Raw genomic sequence first — 21,593 nt, forward strand, 5'->3', positions numbered from 1 at the left:
CCAGAACTAAGGTGGCTGTTTTACATTTAAACGTGGTTTTACCAGAAAAGTTCCACTAAAGTTCACATTACTTGGATGACTCTTGGCATTTAGCACCATGTAGGTATTTGGGTGCCATGGTGTGGGTATTTTAACTACCTCGACTGGTAAACAGGAGGTGGTGGGTTCAATCCAGACCCTTACACCTGCTGTATATTTGGAATTTGCATTTTTTCCCAGTGGTCGTGTGGATTTTTCTCTGGGTCCTCCAGTTTTTCCCTCCACATTTAGAAACGTGCGTTGATAGTATTTGACTGCTGTACATTTCCACGTGATAAGTCACTTCGTTAAGCTACCATTTGTGGCCAGGTCGCTTCTGAAAAATATCTATATAGCTAAGTGGGCCGAACCTGGTATAAAAAAAGAATAGTTTTAAGAGCATTTTTATCAAGACTTGTGGTTTTGTTAAGTTTAACCTTCTATAGACGATAACGCCAGCAATCATTATCGCTCAATGAAGCAGAGGCATTGGTGCTCATTCCCTGTATTCAGACCTGGGACACAGTGGTGAAATTTCTTCATTTTTTATGGCAGGGGTGAGTCTATCCATAGGACAACCATTGTTGACTTTCCAAAAAAAGGTTACACATTTTATCGACCCCAGAGAGGTGATGAGCTGAATCTACGCCCATGCCCCCCCCCCCCACAACAAGGGTATGAACTCACAACCTTTTGATTTTTAAGTCGCTGGCCCTAGTGTTGAGGTCACTTGGCCAGACAAATGTACCGACTCAGAGTAATACCAACAGCGAATTGAAAGAGTCACAGAGCAACAAGAAAAGTTGTTGATTTTAACAGTTTTTTTTAATGAAGAAAAAAGTACAATGCTCATAAAGCATTTACAATATTAGCATGGGTAGCCAGACACAACCCAGAAATATTTTACAAAATGAAAAGCAAATACTTTATCCTTCCCCCCCCCCGCCCCCCAATTGTATGGAGCACAAATAACCGCATTTCTTAAAACACAATTTTCAAATAACATCTCCTGCAGCGATACAACTGTGTTACTCTTACCAATGGCACCAGACAGTATATTGTATACCTGTATGAACATATTACATGAAAAAGTGTTCCATAGCAAAAACAAAACTAACAAAAAACCATTATTATTATTTTAGAATGTTACCAAAAGACATTGCACTTTTGAAATATTTTTTTTAAACATCCGAGTACAATTCCTCCTCTAATAAAATTGTTACAGCAATTATGTATCTATAATAATTCATACGGTATTACCTTTTTATTATTATTCATTATTATTTTTACAATAAAGAGCATGCAACAGAAACACACAAAATCCAAAACGTAATAACGGATTAGAAGCGTACATTTTTTTTTTGGATATAAAAATATCATAGACAATTTGTTGCTTAGCATGACGATTTACTTTATACAATTGGAAAGATCATCTTTTTTTTTCGTCGTTGTTCTTAAATAAATTGAATAAGGTATCAAAAGGCAAAACATGAGCGATGATTGCTACGTTTGTTGGATGTGTGATGCTGTTGGTAGCCCCCGGGGAACGATGCAGGGCATCAGATGTGAGGTCGCGTTTAGTCTGATAAACAGAAGGAAACAAACAATGCAGGGCAGGTTGTTGTTGTTGACTCGATGCATGCTGTTCGGAGTATTTTTAGGAGACAATCTTAATTGTAAAGCTACAATGGCGCAGACAGCAACATCGACCAGATTGCACGATTAGATGTTTCGTGTGGTAATGGTTCGGGTATGAAACGGTAACCCTTCCTCTCAAAAGGTTAAAACAATCTTGAGAATAATCATCTTTTGAGACGGTTATTTCACGTAAGCATCATCATCAGTAAGCCATTTTCAATCCACTGCTGGATGAATACCCACGAGCCACCGCCAACTGTGAAGATCACACGATCGAATTTTCTACCAATCACCTTCACTCAAAACTGATGTAAAAAAATAGCTCCGTCTCGTCAGCAGACGTCCTCTCGGACGCATTCTACTCCTTTGTCTGCCAAGCCATTGCTATTCAAAAGGCAGAAATTTACACGTTTATGCGAGAGGCTCATAAAAATACACTGACGTGCCTTCGCGTGTAAAGTTAACCATCATATGGGCTTCCAAAAAGATGTTTTTCTACAAAAATATGATGCAGTACGCAGATCCGAACAATCTTACACCGAACAAAATAGGAGCATGTTGATTTGTTACTGTGGTTGATGATCAACGGCAGGTAAAGATTTAATAAAGAATAACTTGGCCCTTTAAGGACAAATAGAGGGCACTGCGTGCCCTGGGGATGAGTATGGGAAGGAACCATTGTGGCCAAGGGGTTCCCGACAGTTAGGGCCGCGTCATTCCCCTCACCATCTCATAACGGCACAAGCGCAGAACCCGAGCCCACAGCGGCGATTCAACGGTCGTCTTAACCACAACGTCGCATCCTCCGTCATTATCATCGTGATACGCGCATCGCTCCGGCGATGAATTTTTTGCAGTTATAAACGCGCGGCGAAAATGCAATCGGTAACAATTAGCGCGGAACGTGGAAGTTCGTTTCAGAGTGTGCGCATGCGTGATCCAGAGCTCAGTGCACACATATATTATAAGGGTGATGAAAGTGATAACCAAAGTTTTGGTGGCACAGCGCACACAAAGGTGAAGATGACACTGGCGTTTTACCAACATTTGTGCTTCGCTGAAGAATACCCTGCGTTATCGGACACGTCGGGTACGATAACCCCACTGTTGACTCCCGAGAAAACCCGACCAGAGGCAAGCACACGACCATTCCCACACTCAAAAGAACCGCCCGCCCCCCCCCACCCCCTAATATTAAACGGCGCTGGTGAACACTCGGTAACCAGGTCTCGGCAAAAAGCCCTGACAGACTCTATTACTCACGTGTTGGGAGCCTTTCCCTTCCACGGCCATGCGGCTCCTGACTGCCCCATCACAACGCGTCGCCCACAATTCATCTTGCCCGGGAGCCGCCCAAGCAGGGTCACACGCCACATCGCACATCCAACAAACTGCACAGGGACAGCAGCGAGGCACACGTCAGTTGTCAGGAACAAGGGCGTGCAAAACCAGGCAAAAGCTGGGTACGAGTGGTCGACCAATCTACTGCATCGCATAACAGTTTTGATTGACTACGTTGTCGTAATAATTACAGCCTACCCACCGGCACCCACCGCATTTTTAAACTATGGAACATCGATTTATTTACTTTATTAGCAGGTAAGGTCCACTGAGCTATATAGCTATTTTTTCAGAAGTGACCTGGCCACAAATAACATCTCAACAGAGTAGCTTATCACGTGGAAATTTACAGCAGCCAAATACTCTAGATGAAGACCCGGAGAAAAATCCACACGACCACGGAGAGAGAGAGACATCACAAACTCGAAATATACAGCAGCAGGCGTCAGGGTCGGGATTGAACCCACGACCTCCTGCACACCGGACGAGAAACGTAACATCTCGCCACTAATGTGCCCCTGAAGGCGATAAATCAGCAAAAGACAATGAATTGTCAAAGCTGCTGGGACAAGTGCTGTTAGCGAGCACCTGTAAGGGCCAGTTAAGCTACAAGAGGGTTGGGGGGGGGGGAAGCATCCACGCTTGACCACATTTTTCTCCCCACTGCAGATGTTTACACACTGCATGGGGTACTCGTTTAATGCTGAGTCGACCTTGGGAAAACCCGCCAGCGGATCAGATATTCGCCACCGATTTTGGCCGTGAGCGGGAATCGAACTTAAGATTTCAGAGTTCGTAGTGCGGTGCACGAATCGTTGAGCCACCGCTCCCCCGCAAAAAACAAAGCCACACACACAGGGGCATACAAAGCCACACACACACACAGGTGATGAACAAAAGACATTACTGCCCCCACGATAAGCAGCTGCACACATGCAAGAATATGTTAAGAGGTTCTAAATATAAAAGTGACGGGAGAAAAATCACACCAAGTCTACTTTTGTCATTCGGCAGAGTGGGGTACAGTGGAGTCAATCTGGAGCACTTCACGTATTCTGTGTTCACAGGCGTGGCGTTTTTTAAAAATCCTTTATATTAAGTTCACTTGCTTGCTTGCGCGCTTACGACCGTGCAAATCTTTCGGTCGTTTTTGAACCCACTTCCCGTGATCCAATCGAGCTGACATTTTGCACACAGACTCGTTGTGCGTGATAATGTATTTTCGTGAAAAATGTTTTCCAAAATTTTACACTTTATAGGAATTTTTTTTTTTATATTTAATTACCAATTGCTTAATGGTGGCAGACAATAATCTGACCCATAGGTGGCAGCCATCTCAAGTCAGAGGACGAGAGGACTCTAGCCGCCACGCATATAAAGGATTTATAGTGAAAAACTTTGTTTTTACGGGTTAATTTTTTTTTCACCGTGTGAATGCCAAACAGTACCGGGCAGATCCTGCGCAGGCAGCATGAAGGACAAATGTGCTCACTGTGGGTCATGGCAGAGGACAATGGGGAGCTGCGCAGTTACAGCCGCGTCTAGCTTGCACTGTTGGCTGCTGTTGCAATAAAATGCACATTTGTTGCACATAGTTCAGCTGGATATTTTTTAAACAATTAAAAATTGCAACTTGGAGTGAAGGCTGGTTGTTGTTGTTTTTTTTGTTCCCGGGTATTATTGCTGCTGAAAGCAGTGGCTGTTGGCACATTGGACTCTGAACCCAGCAGCCTGAGTTTGATGCCCAGCCAGCTGTTATCTGAACCGGTTCCTGGGCACCCCTTGTATCAACCAGTATTGTCCAGAGTGTGATGAAGTATAGTCACACAACCCCCCCCCCCCCCCCCATAGGCCAAGCGGCGAGGGGGAGGCCTCTCCATCCAAAGACCTGTACATTATCAGCTCCTCGACAAGTGATGCACATCTGGTTTGATGCAGGTCGAACGTTGCATGGATTTCCATTGGTGCCAATCGCAGCCCAAAAATTGGGAGAGAAAAAAAACCATTCACAAGTAACTATTTTCACAGAGGCGCTCTGACAATGAGCGAGATCGATTGCGTTTTTGCAAGCACCTCGAGTAAAGCAGTGCGAATATTGGCGTCATCGGAGCCAGCCGTTGGGTGAGTAAATTGCTTACACGTGGGCAATGGCAAAGCATGCCAAAACTTCACAGAATTAGCGAGAAAGTTTTGATTTCTTGCATGACATCATGCAATTTTCCAAATGGCTGGAGCTTTATTTAGATTGAAAAAGTTCAAAAGCTATGTAAACCGCCCCGACCACTCATCTAACAAAATTACCAAAATTGGTTAAGGGACGGGCCACAGTAGATCTTGTGGAAACAGTGAAAACGGTGACGGGAGGTTGTGAGAGAGGAAGAGAAAGTGTCGGCAACGAATACACGACGGGATGTGAAAACTAAATAATCGTGATTATCTTAATATTTTATTATCATTAATAACTTCAGCCTCTTTGTAAAGTGACTGCCGCATTAAAGGTCTCTCCAGGCTGCGTTGGTCATCGGAGTCGATTGACCCATGCTTCACCACGCTGGTCAGTGCCGGTTGGTGAAGGAGGCCCCCCCCCACCCCCAGAACCGGTTCAGATATATTGCTCATCGGCAACGCTGGCAGCGGCTGAGACAATTGGATCATAGTGCGGTGCACTAAACGCCGTGCCACTGCTCCACCCCAACAAGGGGATTACAAGTCGAGAAATGATGACAGCAACAAACTTGGATTCGCCACGGTGTTGGCAGAAGCCGCACAGCGGTAATCTTCTTCTACTGCATGGCGAGCATGTGTCAATTATACATACAGGTTTAAGTTTGTGAGCCATGTGACAGCTTCGTGAGTAGCGTGACCAATACTGTCCGATCTGCCAGAGAGTGGGCGTTGTTCGCTGTAAGGGCCATTGTTTGGTTAGGGTGACCACGGTCAACGCACTGTGGGCCATCTTTAATTTCCCACTTGTGGAAGAGGTGCACACAGCGAGCGAGCATAACATGACGTCTCGATCCACTCCGTTATATTTTGCCCACTTGTGACATCTGCTTGCGGACAGCAAGAGTAGTGTAGTTTCAAAGGTCAAAGGGATGAGGAGGAGAAAGCACAGAATGACATGGCAAAGGAGGCACTCACCCTCATCCTAACAGAACTGCCTTCCCTTCCAGCCCTGTGGGGCCGTCTCTGCTGGGGGTGGCAACCAGCGAACCTGCAAATAAAATTTCAGAAATCCACCTCACCATCAGTCTTCTGGACAAACTTGCGGTGAACTGTTCCTGAAAGCTCTGCCCACTCACCCAGAACTGTTGCAGGCGAGGGCTGCTATTACAGTGCGCTAAATAAGCAAGCCGACCGCCACACACATCAGATGTTAAGTTCATTGGAATGGCATCATAGTAAAGTAAAGTTCAATATCTCTACGGCTGAATCGTAATTTTAATTCCATAGTGCTACATCTGAGTTATACATCAGTCTCGTTTTTTTCTCCCCCTTCAAGTCGTTTTAATGCAGTGCCAGTCTAAGCATTGAACGGCTGTTTAAAGGAAATGAAAGTCAACAATTATTAAGCGGGAACAGTTAAACATTCATGTGGTTAAAAATTAACAGATTTTTAATGTGTCCAGGAGGCCGAGTGGAGGCAAGGCATGATGAAACATGCACGAGCCTGCCAGGCTGGATCTCAACCATCATACACCCCCGTGGCTCTGCTAAGTGCTCAGCCCTGTGACTTGTAAGTGTCGCTTCGATTGCACGGCAACACAACGCGAGTGGCTCTCGTGTAAAAGAACGGCCTCATTAAAAATAGTTTTTTTACCTGTACTGACAAATAATTCACGTACGCCTATGGATGATGTGCCATTGTATTTTTTTTTTGTCTTGAATGTTTCTCTACAATACTCTGCACATTCATCAATGACACTGCCCTAGGAGAAAGAAGAAAAAAATGATGTCGTAGATGACATTTCTGGACAATGGCACTTCTTCACTGCAGAGCTGAAGAAGGGCCATTGACCGGAACGTCGCCTATGATATACGATTTCTTCTTCGAACAGTGTTATTGACCAATGTGTTGCGTTGTTTTGTGATTTGTTTTCGTGCACCACTCCCAATGCAGTATCACAAGCACATTTGTCCACAATAAAGGCATAGACATGCATACACCCTATGTGCATCGATCGCTTTTTTAAATGAGGTGAGACTGAATTGAGATACAATATTCCTTTCTCAAGGTGGGCCCTTCTAACTTTATTACAAAAGGAATCCATATTTTCAAAGTTTGGTTGTAATTTGGAATTTGAGATTTAGGCCATGGCACAGACACAGAAGGACACACGAATACTCGACGCACTGCATATATACTTCAACCTTCAGTTGATAGCGGTCCACACTAAGTGATCAATTTATATTCCTTAAGAACGAGATATTCACTGTATCCCTCCATATTAGTGGTGTCATAGGGGTGATTGTGCCAATGAATTATGTGGAGAGCATGGAATTCGAAGTGGGCAGTCACAATTAGTTTGTTGTTTGAATTGCATTTTGTGTTGAGTTTGTTGTCCTTCCCACGCACGCACCTCCGGTAAGTGTGGTTGGCTACGTACGGTGCAAAAGAAGTTCAACACACTGACATAGTTGCCTTTTAACTTTCCAGGAAAAATACCCCACGATTCTGTGCCTGGCTTTACGATGATAAAATGACCTCACTCATTGGAATGATCCACCTCATTTTTGATTGCGTTGGGAAGAGGTGAAGGTGCATCCCTACAATGCCTTGGAGCTTTAGAGGGTGTTTTTGGCCTACTCTTCCATGCTCACCAAACACCTTGGTAGATGTGGTGAAGGGCCATACTTTGCCCCACCGCACACAACCTGCCCATCGGCATGTGATTTACCCGTTTATACCGATGGGTGAATAGAGGCGGGAGGATTTTAACAAACCTACCGATTCTGGACATCCAACCGGTGACCTACGGATGCAAGTCCAGAGTGCTGACACCAATAGGGAGCATGTCCAGTGGTTGGGCTGAGTTATAATGTTGGCATCAAAAATTATATGAACAATTGTCGTTGTGAAGATGCACAGAGCCTCCACCGAGTGGCCATGTGGTGAAATGGTGGGCGAATGAGTGTGCCACATTGCATTGGACTTTGTCATAGTGCCCTACAGCCGACTTGTCAAGGCACGAAAAGGATTACCTCTACAGGGTTTAATAGGTAATTGCATCAGAAAATAAACCGACGATATGTGTAGTTAATCTACCAATGCTGTTGCCAATAATAACTCTAGCTCAGGTGTCCATGAATAGACTTTGACCTAATTAGTGACCAGACTATAAATTAAAGTTTGTTGTAGACTGGAATAACATCACCATTTATTTAGTTAAGAAAAAACAAACTATACCTCTTAAAATAAGCTGACAAATGTATTTGTTTTAGATCTAGAAGAAAATTACGTAAGCTTTTTCACCAGCATGAAAAACAAATTTATGTAACGATACAAGATACCATTTTGCATTTGACTACCTGTGTACCGATAGCAGATGGCCCTCTAGGATTGAGATACCTGTGTGCGTACCGATAGCAGATGGCCCTCTAGGATTGAGATATCTGTGTGTGTACCGATAGCAGATGGCCCTCTAGTATTGAGATATATGTGTGTGTACCGATAGCAGATGGTCCTCTAGTATTGAGATATCTGTGTGTGTACCGATAGTAGATGGCCCTCTAGGATTGAGATATCTGTGTGTGTACCGATAGCAGATGGCCCTCTAGGATTGAGATACCTGTGTGTGTACCGATAGCAGATGGCCCTCTAGGATTGAGATATCTGTGTGTGTACCGATAGCAGATGGCCCTCTAGTATTGAGATATCTGTGTGTGTACCGATAGCAGACGGCCCTCTAGGATTGAGATACCTGTGTGTGTACCGATAGCAGATGGCCCTCTAGGATTGAGATATCTGTGTGTGTACCGATAGCAGATGGCCCTCTAGTATTGAGATATCTGTGTGTGTACCGATAGCAGACGGCCCTCTAGGATTGAGATACCTGTGTGTGTACCGATAGCAGATGACCCTCTAGTATTGAGATATCTGTGTGTGTACCGATAGCAGATGGCCCTCTAGTATTGAGATATCTGTGTGTGTACCGATAGCAGATGGCCCTCTAGGATTGAGATACCTGTGTGTGTACCGATAGAGGAGATGGCCCTCTAGGATTGAGATATCTGTGTGTGTACCGATAGCAGATGGCCCTCTAGGATTGAGATACCTGTGTGTGTAGCGATAGCAGATGGCCCTCTAGGATTGAGATATCTGTGTGTGTACCGATAGCAGATGGCCCTCTAGGATTGAGATATCTGTGTGTGTACCGATAGCAGATGGCCCTCTAGTATTGAGATACCTGGGTGTGTAGCGATAGCAGATGGCCCTCTAGGATTGAGATACCTGTGTGTGTACCGATAGCAGATGGCCCTCTAGGATTGAGATACCTGTGTGTGTAGCGATAGCAGATGGCCCTCTAGGATTGAGATACCTGTGTGTGTAGCGATAGCAGATGGCCCTCTAGTATTGAGATACCTGTGTGTGTACCGATAGCAGATGGCCCTCTAGGATTGAGATACCTGTGTGTGTAGCGATAGCAGATGGCCCTCTAGGATTGAGATATATGTGTGTGTACCGATAGCAGATGGCCCTCTAGGATTGAGATATCTGTGTGTGTAGCGATAGCAGATGGCCCTCTAGGATTGAGATACCTGTGTGTGTACCGATAGCAGATGGCCCTCTAGTATTGAGATACCTGTGTGTGTAGCGATAGCAGATGGCCCTCTAGGATTGAGATACCTGTGTGTGTACCGATAGCAGATGGCCCTCTAGTATTGAGATACCTGTGTGTGTAGCGATAGCAGATGGCCTTCTAGGATTGAGATACCTGTGTGTGTACCGATAGCAGATGGCCCTCTAGGATTGAGATACCTGTGTGTGTAGCGATAGCAGATGGCCCTCTAGGATTGAGATACCTGTGTGTGTAGCGATAGCAGATGGCCCTCTAGGATTGAGATACCTGTGTGTGCAGCGTTGTGGCCGCGGTGGCGGCGGCCGGCGTGTAGGCGAAGGCGTGGTGGGGCAGGCCCGGGGCGAACTCTGCCGCGTACAGGGGGTAAGGCATCCACGCTTCCGGCCCCGCCGGTATGAGAGCCGCCCCAGACATGTCATCTGCAATGTGGTCCATGAAGATTAGATGCCCATTGTGGATGACTGGAAATTAACAATAAAGTGACGTAATATCAACATCCACAACGCTGAACATTAGCATACTCGACTAAGATACAGCATACAGGATATTCTATGTTGAATAAAGACGATCACCGCATCGCACGCTTTCAGATGCACTTCTGCGGCCGTCTGGAATGCTCTTCCTTATGATATTAGGAAGCCACTGGAGCTATGCACTTTAAAATAATTTAGATTGAAAACTAATTTCTTGAGAACCGCTTTTTTGTGTTTAGTTTATTGTCCTTCCCCTGTGCCTCCGATTAGCATGGTTGGCTACGTATGGTGCAAAATAATTTCAACACACATATCATCATCAGCAGCAGCAAGCAACCATGCTCTATATCCACTGCTGGATAAAGGCTTCTCCAATACAACTCCATTGGACTTGTGATGCAACAATCAATTGAGCTTCTGCACACGAGCCGATTTCATTGCCCTCTCGGGTGCGTTCCTTCCTTTGGCAGCCACTCTATCGGTAGCCTTCATCACTGCACATCGACCCTTCTAGAAACGTGTCCGTGCCAACTCGAGTCAAAGTCAATTTATTTTTGGTTAACACGCGGCGCCTTGCTGGTACAATTCAGCCACCCAAAGCGTCATCACATCGTCAGACATGTAAACATGAAAATGAACAATTCTAATAGATCACGACGTTTTGATAGCAACGCAAGCCATCGTCCTCAGGTGAAACAATACAGCAGGCGGACTGCTGTGGCAGGAGGAAATGTAGCGAGAGCGCTACTGCCACCTTGCCTCAGCAGTCCGTCTGCTGTGTTGTTTCCCCTGAGGACGATGGCTTGTGTTGCTATCGAAATGTCGTGATCTATTATTTTTCTACCCACGTGACTTTACCGAAAGACCCAAAGAGTATGGATTCCTGCAGTCACGAAAGCTTCAAATCAATAATGAACAATTCTATAAAGTAAAAAAATAGAGAAGTTAAATGTAAGTTGTGGGTGTGAGTTAGCTGATTAACTTTTCTTTCGAGTCAATATGATGCCTGTATATACTATATACTTTATTTAGGTGCGCACATATTAGTATACAGTACAGTATATACACATATATATCTCTTGGAGGTGTCATATGAGAGCCAACTGGTGAACACCACTTCGTGCGTAACAAATTATCATCACATTCGCCAAAAGCATTGCATTATTAGAACAGGACAATACAAAATGGACTGATGTGTTGGGCAACGGGCATTGTGTTGCTATGAGGAGCCGTTTGTACTGCAAGGAATTGCTAATGATGAATGTGTTGGAGGGGGGGGGGGCGGTTTGTCCGTGTCGGTGGACCAATAATACAAATGCAATCGCTCAACTTTCTGCTCACCACCTCAAGGTCAGTCGGCAGTGGCTGTCTTTTTTTTTTAAGAAACTGGTCACCGCCATATAAATGTGGAATTTCCCTACTGGGTTCAATGCCACGAGACTTTGTGGAGAAAAAAACAACTCGCGTAAGCAACACTTTCCAACATTCTCCAAAGCGAATTAATTCTAGTGGCAGTGCAGATGACAGAAGAATGCCGATAAGGCTGCTATTTTAGCCAACCACTGCAGCCACCGCATTCTTCGCGAATCTCTGCCCTTGCCTGCCTGCCTCCTCTTCAGCCACGTTGCCTACTATCGGTGACACTTATTCGAGCGGTGATGGTGCCCACGACAAGGCAGCAGAGTGACAGGGGGATTGACGGCGAAACGTAATGAGGCTTTAACAAGATACTTGCACATCATTCACGGGTGATGTCCAGCTTCCACTGTGATGGACGTGACGTCCTTAGACTGATGAATTGAAACCATTATGCTTGCTTCGCAGGTGTGGCTGACTTTCGTGATAGAAAATAGCAACTTTAATTCAAGACAACGCGAATAAAGAGCGACAGGAAATAACAATTATTTGGTTTACTGCTAAAAGATAAATATTCACAATACTCCTCGATGGTAATATTTAGTGTTTACAGTCGTCACCCTTTCTCGCTCCTCCGATTAGCACAGTTGGCTACGTACGGTGCGAAAGAAGTTCAACATACATACAAACAAGAGCATAACAACACAACACACATGTACACGTTACAAGCACGACGTACCAAATACGACTTAATTGTCAAGATTTTCTCTCCAGTGTAACAAAGGGGTTTGGTTTCATTGAGATGTTTTGCAACCAAGTCTTGCCAAAAAGCGAAATATTATACAAAAATATAGAAAAAAAAACCCATGAAAAATATCTTCCTTGCTAATCTCCCCTCCAGAGCCAAACTCGCCAAATATTACGAACACAGTGCAAGCGTGTCGAGTCCGCACACAGAAACAAAAGCAGGAGATCAACATATGCGGTCTTCCAATTACGACGTCCTCTGTGATTTCACACAAGCGTGCGGAAAGCATTTCATTATGAGCTCAAAACGGAGAAGTAACCGAGAATAAATAAATGTTGTGGATTGCTATCCCAACATGCTGGGCATGTGCTGAAATGATAAGAACTTGGGCTCCGCACCTCCACATCAGCACGGTTGTCTATGTACGGTGCGAAAGAAGTTCTACGTACAGTTAGAAAAGTCACCTGCAAACTACTCAATTGGGAAAACACGTGGCAACATTACCACCTAGATTTCAGAATTAGCAGGACACTCCTGAGAAAAGTATCTTAAGACTCAGTGAGGCTTTTCCGGGTCAAATAATGTTGAAGAAATTGGTTTTTCTCCTCCATAAACCAGTGTTGGAGAGAAAATACACAAATTGCACATTATATAAACTCAGCTAACCCTGAATGAAAGCTAATCAAACGTAGCCAATATTGTGATGAGTTATGGGCGAGGCAGGCACGGCCCATGTCCAAGATACCGGCTGTGAAAGCCCCCATTATAACGCACGCTGTCAAAAACTCAACTCGTGCACTTTTTGCGAGGATTACGTTAAAACGCATTTTGAAGGTCTTAATTTACATAATCGCTTTGAAGAAACGCAAAGACGTAATTTCACAGGACAATCCTCCGCCATTTCCCTCACAGTGCCTCGTGACCATGTTAGTCAAGTGTGGCGGCCGCACTTTCCCATGCAAGGGGCCTGAGAGTCGATTACGATGAATACGTTGAAATGCTTTGCCACCGTTCAGTTGTGTTTCAGTTGTTTAATTGTCGCTGCGGGCATGTGGCCAGCGGCCCCAAAACCCCCACAAAAAACCAACAGCGCCGTGGATAGAATAATTACAGGACGATCATGCCGTGTTTGGATTTGAAATCTTTCACAAAATAGAAGGTTGGGGGTTGGGGCGGGCGGGAGAGGAGGGGCGGTTAGTTGATTTGGTAACGTTCTATATCCCACGGCGCAACGAAAATCAAAGGTGGGCTTCGGGTGCCACTAATTTGGCTTTTTTTTTTTTATGATAAATGCTCTCAGTAATGTATGAATATTTCAATAAAGGTCCATCAACCCTGCACAAAAAGGGAATAACAAATGTCAATGTCAAAAGTCAAATTCAAAGGCAGGCACCAAGCTCCCTCTTTTTTTTGTTCTACTCTCTCCAAAATGAACTATTATCCAGCGGCACTGACACAGATAAAAAAAAAACCTAACACAAGGCTTGCAGTTACTTGCCCCTCCGAGAGGATTCGTGTTATGATGACATGATTACCAGACATGCCGAGCTCGTACACGGCTGGTAAAAGCAAATTCTCCCACAGTTTGCAAAGTCACAACTTGACCGAACAATGAGACAGCCATGGAAACCGAATGGTCTCTCCACCCCCTTCTTGGATTCGACTTGAAGGTACATACCATTCTGCGGTCAATATGAACGCTGTACGTGCAGCTGGTGAGCTCGTGCACATGGGTGTGTGTTTGCAACCCTGAGTGGCCGTCCGAGTTCGATTCCCGCTCATGGCCAACACCAGTGATGAATATCTGAACCGGTCCTGGGCCTCCCCTAGATCGACTCAGCCTCAAATTAGTATCTGGTGCGGTGTGTAAACATCGCCACTGGGGAGACAAAGGCGGCCGGGCGTGGTGCTGGCCATCCACCCCCTCGTGTGCTGTGCCGGCCGTCATAGGTGCTTGCTAACAGCACTTGTCCCAACAGCCTGTTCAGGCTATACGGGGGATATTTGTCTTAAAACCCTATCATGTTATGGTGTCTGCCTCATAACAGGGCATATTTATCCTATTTATCTTCATGGCAATATACTGCGATAGAAAATAACACTTTCACCCTTTGTGCGTGGTGACATTATTTAAAAGATTTGCTAATTGTCAGCAAAACTGTGACAATAGGAAAAGCACACATAGGGGTGAATACATGCTTGCTTGGAATATTTTTTAAATGACAAGAAGAGACACGTGAAATTGGGGGACGAACATCACGATCACTATCATTACTGCGTTTCACACGTAATTTGGTAGAGCGTGTCGGTGCAAGGGAGGTGACGGGGAGAAAAGAAGTGCGAACGGGCGAGCGGAGAGGAGACGGATAAATGAAGCTAAGGCATATGTTGGGGACGAACGTATGTATGTTGAACTTCTTTTCCACTGTAAGTAGCCAACCGTGCTCATTGGAGGTGCGGGGGAGGGACAAACTAAACACAATAAGCAGTTCTAAAGAAATTAGTTTTCAATCTAGAGGATTTAAAAATGCGTAGCTCCAGTGGCTTCCTAATATCGCAAGGAAGAGCGTTCCAGATGGCAGCAGAAGCGCATCTGAAAGCGCGCGATGCGGTGACCGTCTTTGTTCGATGGTTAGCCAAAAGCCGCTGCGAAGATAGATGAACTGCAGCCACCTGATCCTGTCAGCGTGGAAAGGCCTTAATCATCTAGCAGTGGACTGAAAGTGGCTCATGATCAACACTGTAAGCATGGTCACAATTTAGATTTATAAAAGCATCTAAAACACGTGCGATCACAGCACACATCCGACACGCCAGGGGACAATTATTGCGATGTAATTCTATGAATTGTCACCATTCATAGTGGTCTGGATTTGATTCAGAAATTTAATGGGTTTTTTTTATTGTGGTGAATTAAGAGGCTTCAAGGTGCACCGGAGGTCAAGTGAACCTGTTACATACAACCTATACGAATAAACTGCCTTCCAAAGGACAAATCCAAATTTCTACAAAAGGCAATTTTATAAAAAATATATTTATATATCAAAGTGTGTATTGAGGTTCTATTGATCAACATTATCACTACAGGGAAAGTTTGCAAATAGTAACTGATTAAAGGCTCTGAGCAGCCTATAAATATTTAGATAATTATTAGAATGTGGCTTGCCAACACTGAATGACCGACTCGTATGAATGTTGGGGTTGATTGCCAAACCCACAATGTTGATAATTAGAGAAACTAAATTGAAAAAAAAATATATATATATAGAAAGCTTAACCAACCCCAGGTGGCTACATGTACTCGGATATCCTTTGCGACAGAGATCGCACACAGCAACAGATCTGATAAAGTTAAAATACAACATTTAAACTGTTAAGTAAAGTATGTGGGCTTGGGCAGGACACATCGTGGCTACAAGGGATGACGGTCAATGGCCAAGGAAAATGGAGCGGCATCCAAGTAATGGTACGCATCCGAGAGGACGTCCACCAGGGAGATGGAGTGAGAAAATCAGCTCATGTGCGCAGGTGCTCGGTAAATTGCTGCATCGCAGGATCATGAGAGACGGCGACGGCTGAAGGAGGCCTTCATCCAGCAGTGGATCAATCGTGGCCGATTCTGACGATGACGATGATGATGGAAGGAAACACGTAAATTGTGATACAGTACTGGAAAATGTGTCGTGGGTGGCGATGGCATGACACAAGATCTCAATATTACACAGCCGTGATGAGGAGAACCGTCAAAGGAGCTCATGCACACACATTTAGACGAGACCCGCGGGGCACGAGGCTTTTACGTTACGGAGCAGAGGTCACTGCTTAAGGAGCAGCCTTGCAACAGTTCCACAGGGTGGTAGGGTGTCAACCACAGAAGCAAGAGCTAATTAGACACTGAGCGCCAAGAACAAAGTTGAAAAACTGCAGATTTTCTCGACAGGCCCCTCGTGATGAGCATTATAACGGCACCATAAAGTGGAGCTGTAAGTTGTGAGTTCTAAGGTTAAGGACGGAAATATGTGAGATGAATTGCCTGTCATAACAACAAAACACTTCTGACGGTTTAGCTCGGCTTTTTAAGTTAGTCATTAATTTCTCCGAACCAAAAAAATGTCTTCGCATCATTTGGAAGTACAAATAGTACGGAAACTTCATTCCAGCGTTCACAAATCAATACTTGTATGGATAAAGATGGTAGTGTAAATACTTTTCTGCCAAACTTCATCTTGAATAAGGCCATGAAGATGTTCCTAAATGTTAAACTTTGTCTTTTACACCCAAAGGTCACTCTTGAAAAAGAGTCAGTTTCACTGTCTCAACAGGGTTATATAGTCTCCTTGATACATACAGGATACTGTGGTAGAACTAATAATCGTAAGACCAACAAGTGACCAGAGTTTCAATGTTTCCATATTAGTGTAGCCCCACACATTTTTACTTCATGGCAATAATCCTAATTTAAGAGACGGCCCCAGTTTTTCCCGGTTTTGGGCCAGCAGGGATTCTGCCCTAATATTTTTGTGCGCTCCCCTCTACTAAATCCTTTCCCATGAGTGGGCAAGTCCCTGGGCAGGTTGTAAAGTTGGCTCAGCAGGAAACGAGCGATGGAGCTCAAGCGAGCCTCTGACAACGCATCACAGCAGAGTAAACACTTGGACGCTAATGGATTTTTGGATCAGGCATCATCGTCAAGGAACATAAACCATTACACGAACTCCAATAATCCTCGCAGCGGCTTTAGGCTGGCCAACGAACAAAGACGGCCACTGCATCGCGCGCTTGCAGGTGTGCTTCTGCGGCCATCTGGAACACTCTTCCTTTACGATGTTAGGAAGCCACTATGCACTTTTAAATCTAGATTGAAAACTCATTTCTTTAGAAGTGCTTCTTGGGTACAGTTTGTTGTCCTCTCGCACCTCCGATTAGCATGGTTGGCTACCAACGGTGCAAAAGAAGTTCAACATACATGCATACATTACCGCAGGGCTGTGTGATGGTTACCAGCAAATCCTGAGATTATGAAGGCCAATCAGACTAAGCTGAGTGATTTGTACACGTTCGTCATATTCAAGACAAATAGTTGAAATGCAACCAAAGGGCTTTGGTGTTCTCCAAGACAGTGGGGACGCAACATCTTTTAACCCCTCTGGATTTTTTTAGGGCCAGTTATTATTTTTCCACTTCCTCTTGTTCCACCCTGGTAGTGGCTACACACCGCACATGAAAGAAGCACGCGACCCGGTGTGTTACCGAGCCCACTGCCAACAATTATTTGCAAACAACGTGCAAAGCGCGTGATTGCACAAGGTCGAATGTTAACATGTAGTCACAAAAAATTACCCACACACACACTGCGTCGGCCGGCAGAACCAGCCTGTGCTTACGCCACCTCCCCCTCTTCAGCCTCACCCACCTACTCATCCAGCAAACCCGTTGACCTCCCTCCAAACCATCCCCTCCACTCCTACCCAACTATTTATTTATTTTCCTGCCAACTACCCTAAGCCCATCCATCCCATCCTCCCGATCCATCATGCCACTGCTTTCTTTTCCTCCCGCAATTAAAATCCCCCTGCTTCCTGCATTCATGCCACAAACCCTTTACTCCCTCGAGCCCCATAGCTCACTTACAAGGATCCCTGGCGATGAAGTGTGGGCCGAGAGCGGGATGCGGCACCGTGGGGTTTGGTGTCCCCAGTAATTTGTTCTTGGCCATCTTGGTGTTGGCCTTGGCGAACTCCAGCCGCAGCGTCTGAGGGATGTCCGGGTCAAAACGAATTCCCTGTCAGGGGAACAAGTAAACCGCACCGCGTGCGTGAGTATTCAGACATCATGACACTGGGATTGATGTGCACACAAGATGACACGAAATTACATGAATCTGAATAACAGCAATGGCCTGTATTTACCTAGCAAAGCCTCAACGAGCCAAAAGACTATTTTTTCCTGAAAGATTCCACGTTGGCGGCTGTTTGGAATATGAGTGCTTTGGCTTGTGGGACAAAGTCACAAGGTACCCCCTCACAAATACGAGAGGGTAACGTTCAAAGTTCAGCACAGACAGAGTCAAGAATCCACGGCTGTTCTGCCGTCCCCTGGCCACCTTGTAGTTCGTGCCCAGAGGCAGAGTGTCGAACTCCGTCTGCGCGTCAAAATGTTGGGGAGGAGCGGCAGCGCGCGCGGGGAATGCGACACCAACGGAGGGTTTCGCTGGTGTGGCCGACACCGTTCAGGGTTGGGGAATTTCAATGAATTTTTTTCCACCTCGTGCTGGCATTTACACCCAAATAAGGCATCGATAGCAGATGGCGAGGCTGTTTACGTGGACGCTAAGCAGCCGGGTAATGCCAAATAAGAGCACAACGTGCCCTGCACATACATCTACTAAACACAAAAAATACAATATATATTAAGAGAATGACAATCCAAACATTTTCTGAACAGGATATTAAGTGTTGCCACAGATTCGCATTGTTTTGCAACATACTAAGTATTCTCTAATGCCCATGTATCCCAGGCATTTGCTTGCGGTGTTTTCATTCATATAGAAATTGGATTTGTCACACTCCAGGTATTTAAAAAGATGGTCTTGTTTTCTCTAATTTTATTGTACACGGCACCTTTTAAACTTTCTTTATGGCAACTGTACAACTGTTACTTTCTTACATGACGTTTTGTTCCATTTGTTAACGTACACACATGACACTTCAGAAGTCAACTATTTTTGGGTTTTTTTACGTTCTGTATCAAGACTCAATGCTACAGTCATCGCTATATTGCGTTGAAACGTGAAGGTCGACTCAATGAATTTGTGAGTCATCAGCAAGGCTTGAGCCCTGTTTCTTCTGTACTGACTTACAGGGCTAGCAAATCACACATGCTGATGTTCACTGTTTCCACATTTACAAGTTATATTGCCAGAACGAATTCCCTCCATCCAAAGTGTTTTAATATCATTGTTGCATTATTTATTTTATCGATTAACCTGACAAAGACCATTTGTGCTCTTCACAAAAAAAAGTCAAACTCTGAAAAATGTTACAAATATTCCACCAGTTAGAAACTCTTTTTGATGACCATAATGGGACAATGATATTGTGCATAAAAAACTTTCACAATTAAGCTTTCGATCTATTTTTTCTCAAAGATTGCCCTTGAAAAACACAACGTCTAAATGTGCTCTTACCTGGTGGTATTAAATGATGATTACGTCAAAACATGAATCAATTGAATGAGTTTAAAACTCATAGAATAATGTGATTGTGTACAGTATTTTAAAATAGCTGAGATGCTTAATGATTATTATCTCTGGGCTAGCCACTGAATCTTTTGGTTAGCCACCGCATCGCGCGCTTTCAGATGCACTTCTGCGGCCGTCTGGAACGCTCTTCCTTCCGATATTAGGAAGCCACTGCAGCTATCCACTTTTAAATATAAAAAACAATTTCTTTCGCACTGCTTTTGTGTTTAGTGTGTTGTCCTTCCCCCACACCTCCGATTAGCATGGTTGGCTACGTACGGTACAAAAGTTCAACATATTATCATCAGGTACCCCAATTTTTATTTTCTTTCACAGCTCAACTTCGGAACTCCGTCACAACCCTCATGTAACCCAACTCGATGATAGAGGTCCATCATCTCTCACCCACTATCCTCCGTCCAGTTGTCGTTTAATGCCGGCCACATTGTGTTACATGTCTCGGCTTCTTCTTAGCAACTACAATACAAAAAATAAAAATGCGAAAATATTTGTGCAGTCTACAATATCGAACGATCGTTCGTGTGGTTGAGACAGTGCACGGCACTGTTCTTGTGACCTTGCAATAACACATATATCAACAGTGCTACACGGCGCGGCTTGCACTGTGTGCCATCGCAAAGAATTTATAAAAGAGTAAATCTCTTCAGAAGTCAATTAGCTGAAGGTGGCCGGGTGGCTCAGGGATCAGATCAGTGAGCCAGCACCACAGACTGAGATCCTGGGTTGGAATACGGACAGACACCCTTGATCAAAGTGGGTTCTTGTCGATAGTTTCATCCCAATCACCAATAGGCAGCATAAAAAAAAAACTCAAACCCAACACATTCAACAATCACTTCGTATGGTGTATTCCAACATCTTAAACTTAAAAAAAATTAGGTTTAATTGACACGTGACGAACTGTCATCGCCAAGAAATAAAATGTGCGTTCTTGGTGTGGATAACGAGGCGTGACCAAGTGACTTCAGAGGATGGTGCACTGCTAGCTGCAGAGTTCTGACGTCAACTTCTTCATTTTATGACAATATGCAAATCGCAGGATTGAAATACAGTTGCAATAAAAGCTAAATCATGTTTTTTCCAAGGCAACTGATAGCTTAGACGAACACGAGAAATTACTTTTCACGACGGCGCAATGTATTTGAGCAAGTTAATTGTACAATCACACAAGCAGCAAAGAAGCGCATTTATATATTTATTTACCAGAAACTACCCAAGAGGCCAGCAGACAGGAAGCCCTTGGAAGGAGCTATTTGGAGACGCTGTTTTTGTGCAGGGACACAAAGTTACCATGCACCTGAGCACCGCACACTCGAGGGGTCTCCCAGAGTTCACAGCTTTTCAATCGATCTCCTCCTGGCTGAATTCAAGCTCAAAGCGTAGAGGTTCTGTTGATTCGGCGCAGAGGCACAGGACGGTTATCCCACTGAGCCACTAAACCACAATAAAACGCAGGTAATAATGTTCTGTTAGAGGAAGTACTTCAGTTTATAAATTACTTTTGAAACGCCTGCATTAATGAACCCAGTGACCTACAGAGTGGCCTTGGGTTCTTTTGGTGTCGGAGGTTTGATTTTGCGGGCTGTCACAGAGGCCCTTAAAATAATTGCGCAACGACTGTCCGTCCGCTTGCCACTTGGGACTCTGTGATTGGAGGCTGGTTTTAAAACATCTCGCGGCAGGTTGGTGACCTATTCAGGGGATGATTTATCACCTAGCTCCTTGCACACACGATGTCATTTTTTCACAGATTTCAGTAAATGATACCTCATGCATGGAAGTAACGAAATGTATCAACTACGTGGGTTTTTTATGTTGTCAGTATGGTCTGCCAGGGTGTTATGAGTATATTTTTTGCTCCTGTTGAAAGAGATATAAAATAAGGTCACAGATGAAATTCGTAAGTGCACATAGGTTCAGCGTACTCAATCTAATTGTTAATCAGATTAAAAAACATC

General features: G+C 44.5%; 1 protein-coding gene across 9 annotated transcripts in view; it reads right to left on the reverse strand.

Annotated features, from left to right (window-relative positions):
• Positions 1-824: 824 nt before the first annotated feature.
• The window catches only part of LOC144738869 (RNA-binding protein, mRNA-processing factor 2a-like), a 78,367-nt gene continuing 57,598 nt past the window's right edge, over positions 825-21,593 (reverse strand). For 4 of the 9 annotated variants that reach the window (XM_078621890.1, XM_078621868.1, XM_078621905.1 and 1 more), the window contains 5 exons: positions 18,006-18,156; positions 10,065-10,258; positions 6,139-6,211; positions 2,920-3,047; positions 825-1,600 (listed from right to left, as the gene is read on the reverse strand). In XM_078621890.1, the coding sequence (XP_078478016.1) occupies positions 6,146-6,211; positions 10,065-10,258; positions 18,006-18,156 (411 nt within the window). In that variant the 3' untranslated portion in view covers positions 825-1,600; positions 2,920-3,047; positions 6,139-6,145. The remainder of the gene's footprint in view (positions 1,601-2,919; positions 3,048-6,138; positions 6,212-10,064; positions 10,259-18,005; positions 18,157-21,593) is intronic. The other 5 variants (XM_078621913.1, XM_078621882.1, XM_078621898.1 and 2 more) reach the window with 3 other exon arrangements.

The sequence above is a fragment of the Lampetra planeri genome, chromosome 3, assembly GCF_965212315.1.
Source record: "Lampetra planeri chromosome 3, kcLamPlan1.2.h2, whole genome shotgun sequence".
Lineage (NCBI taxonomy): Eukaryota > Metazoa > Chordata > Hyperoartia > Petromyzontiformes > Petromyzontidae > Lampetra > Lampetra planeri.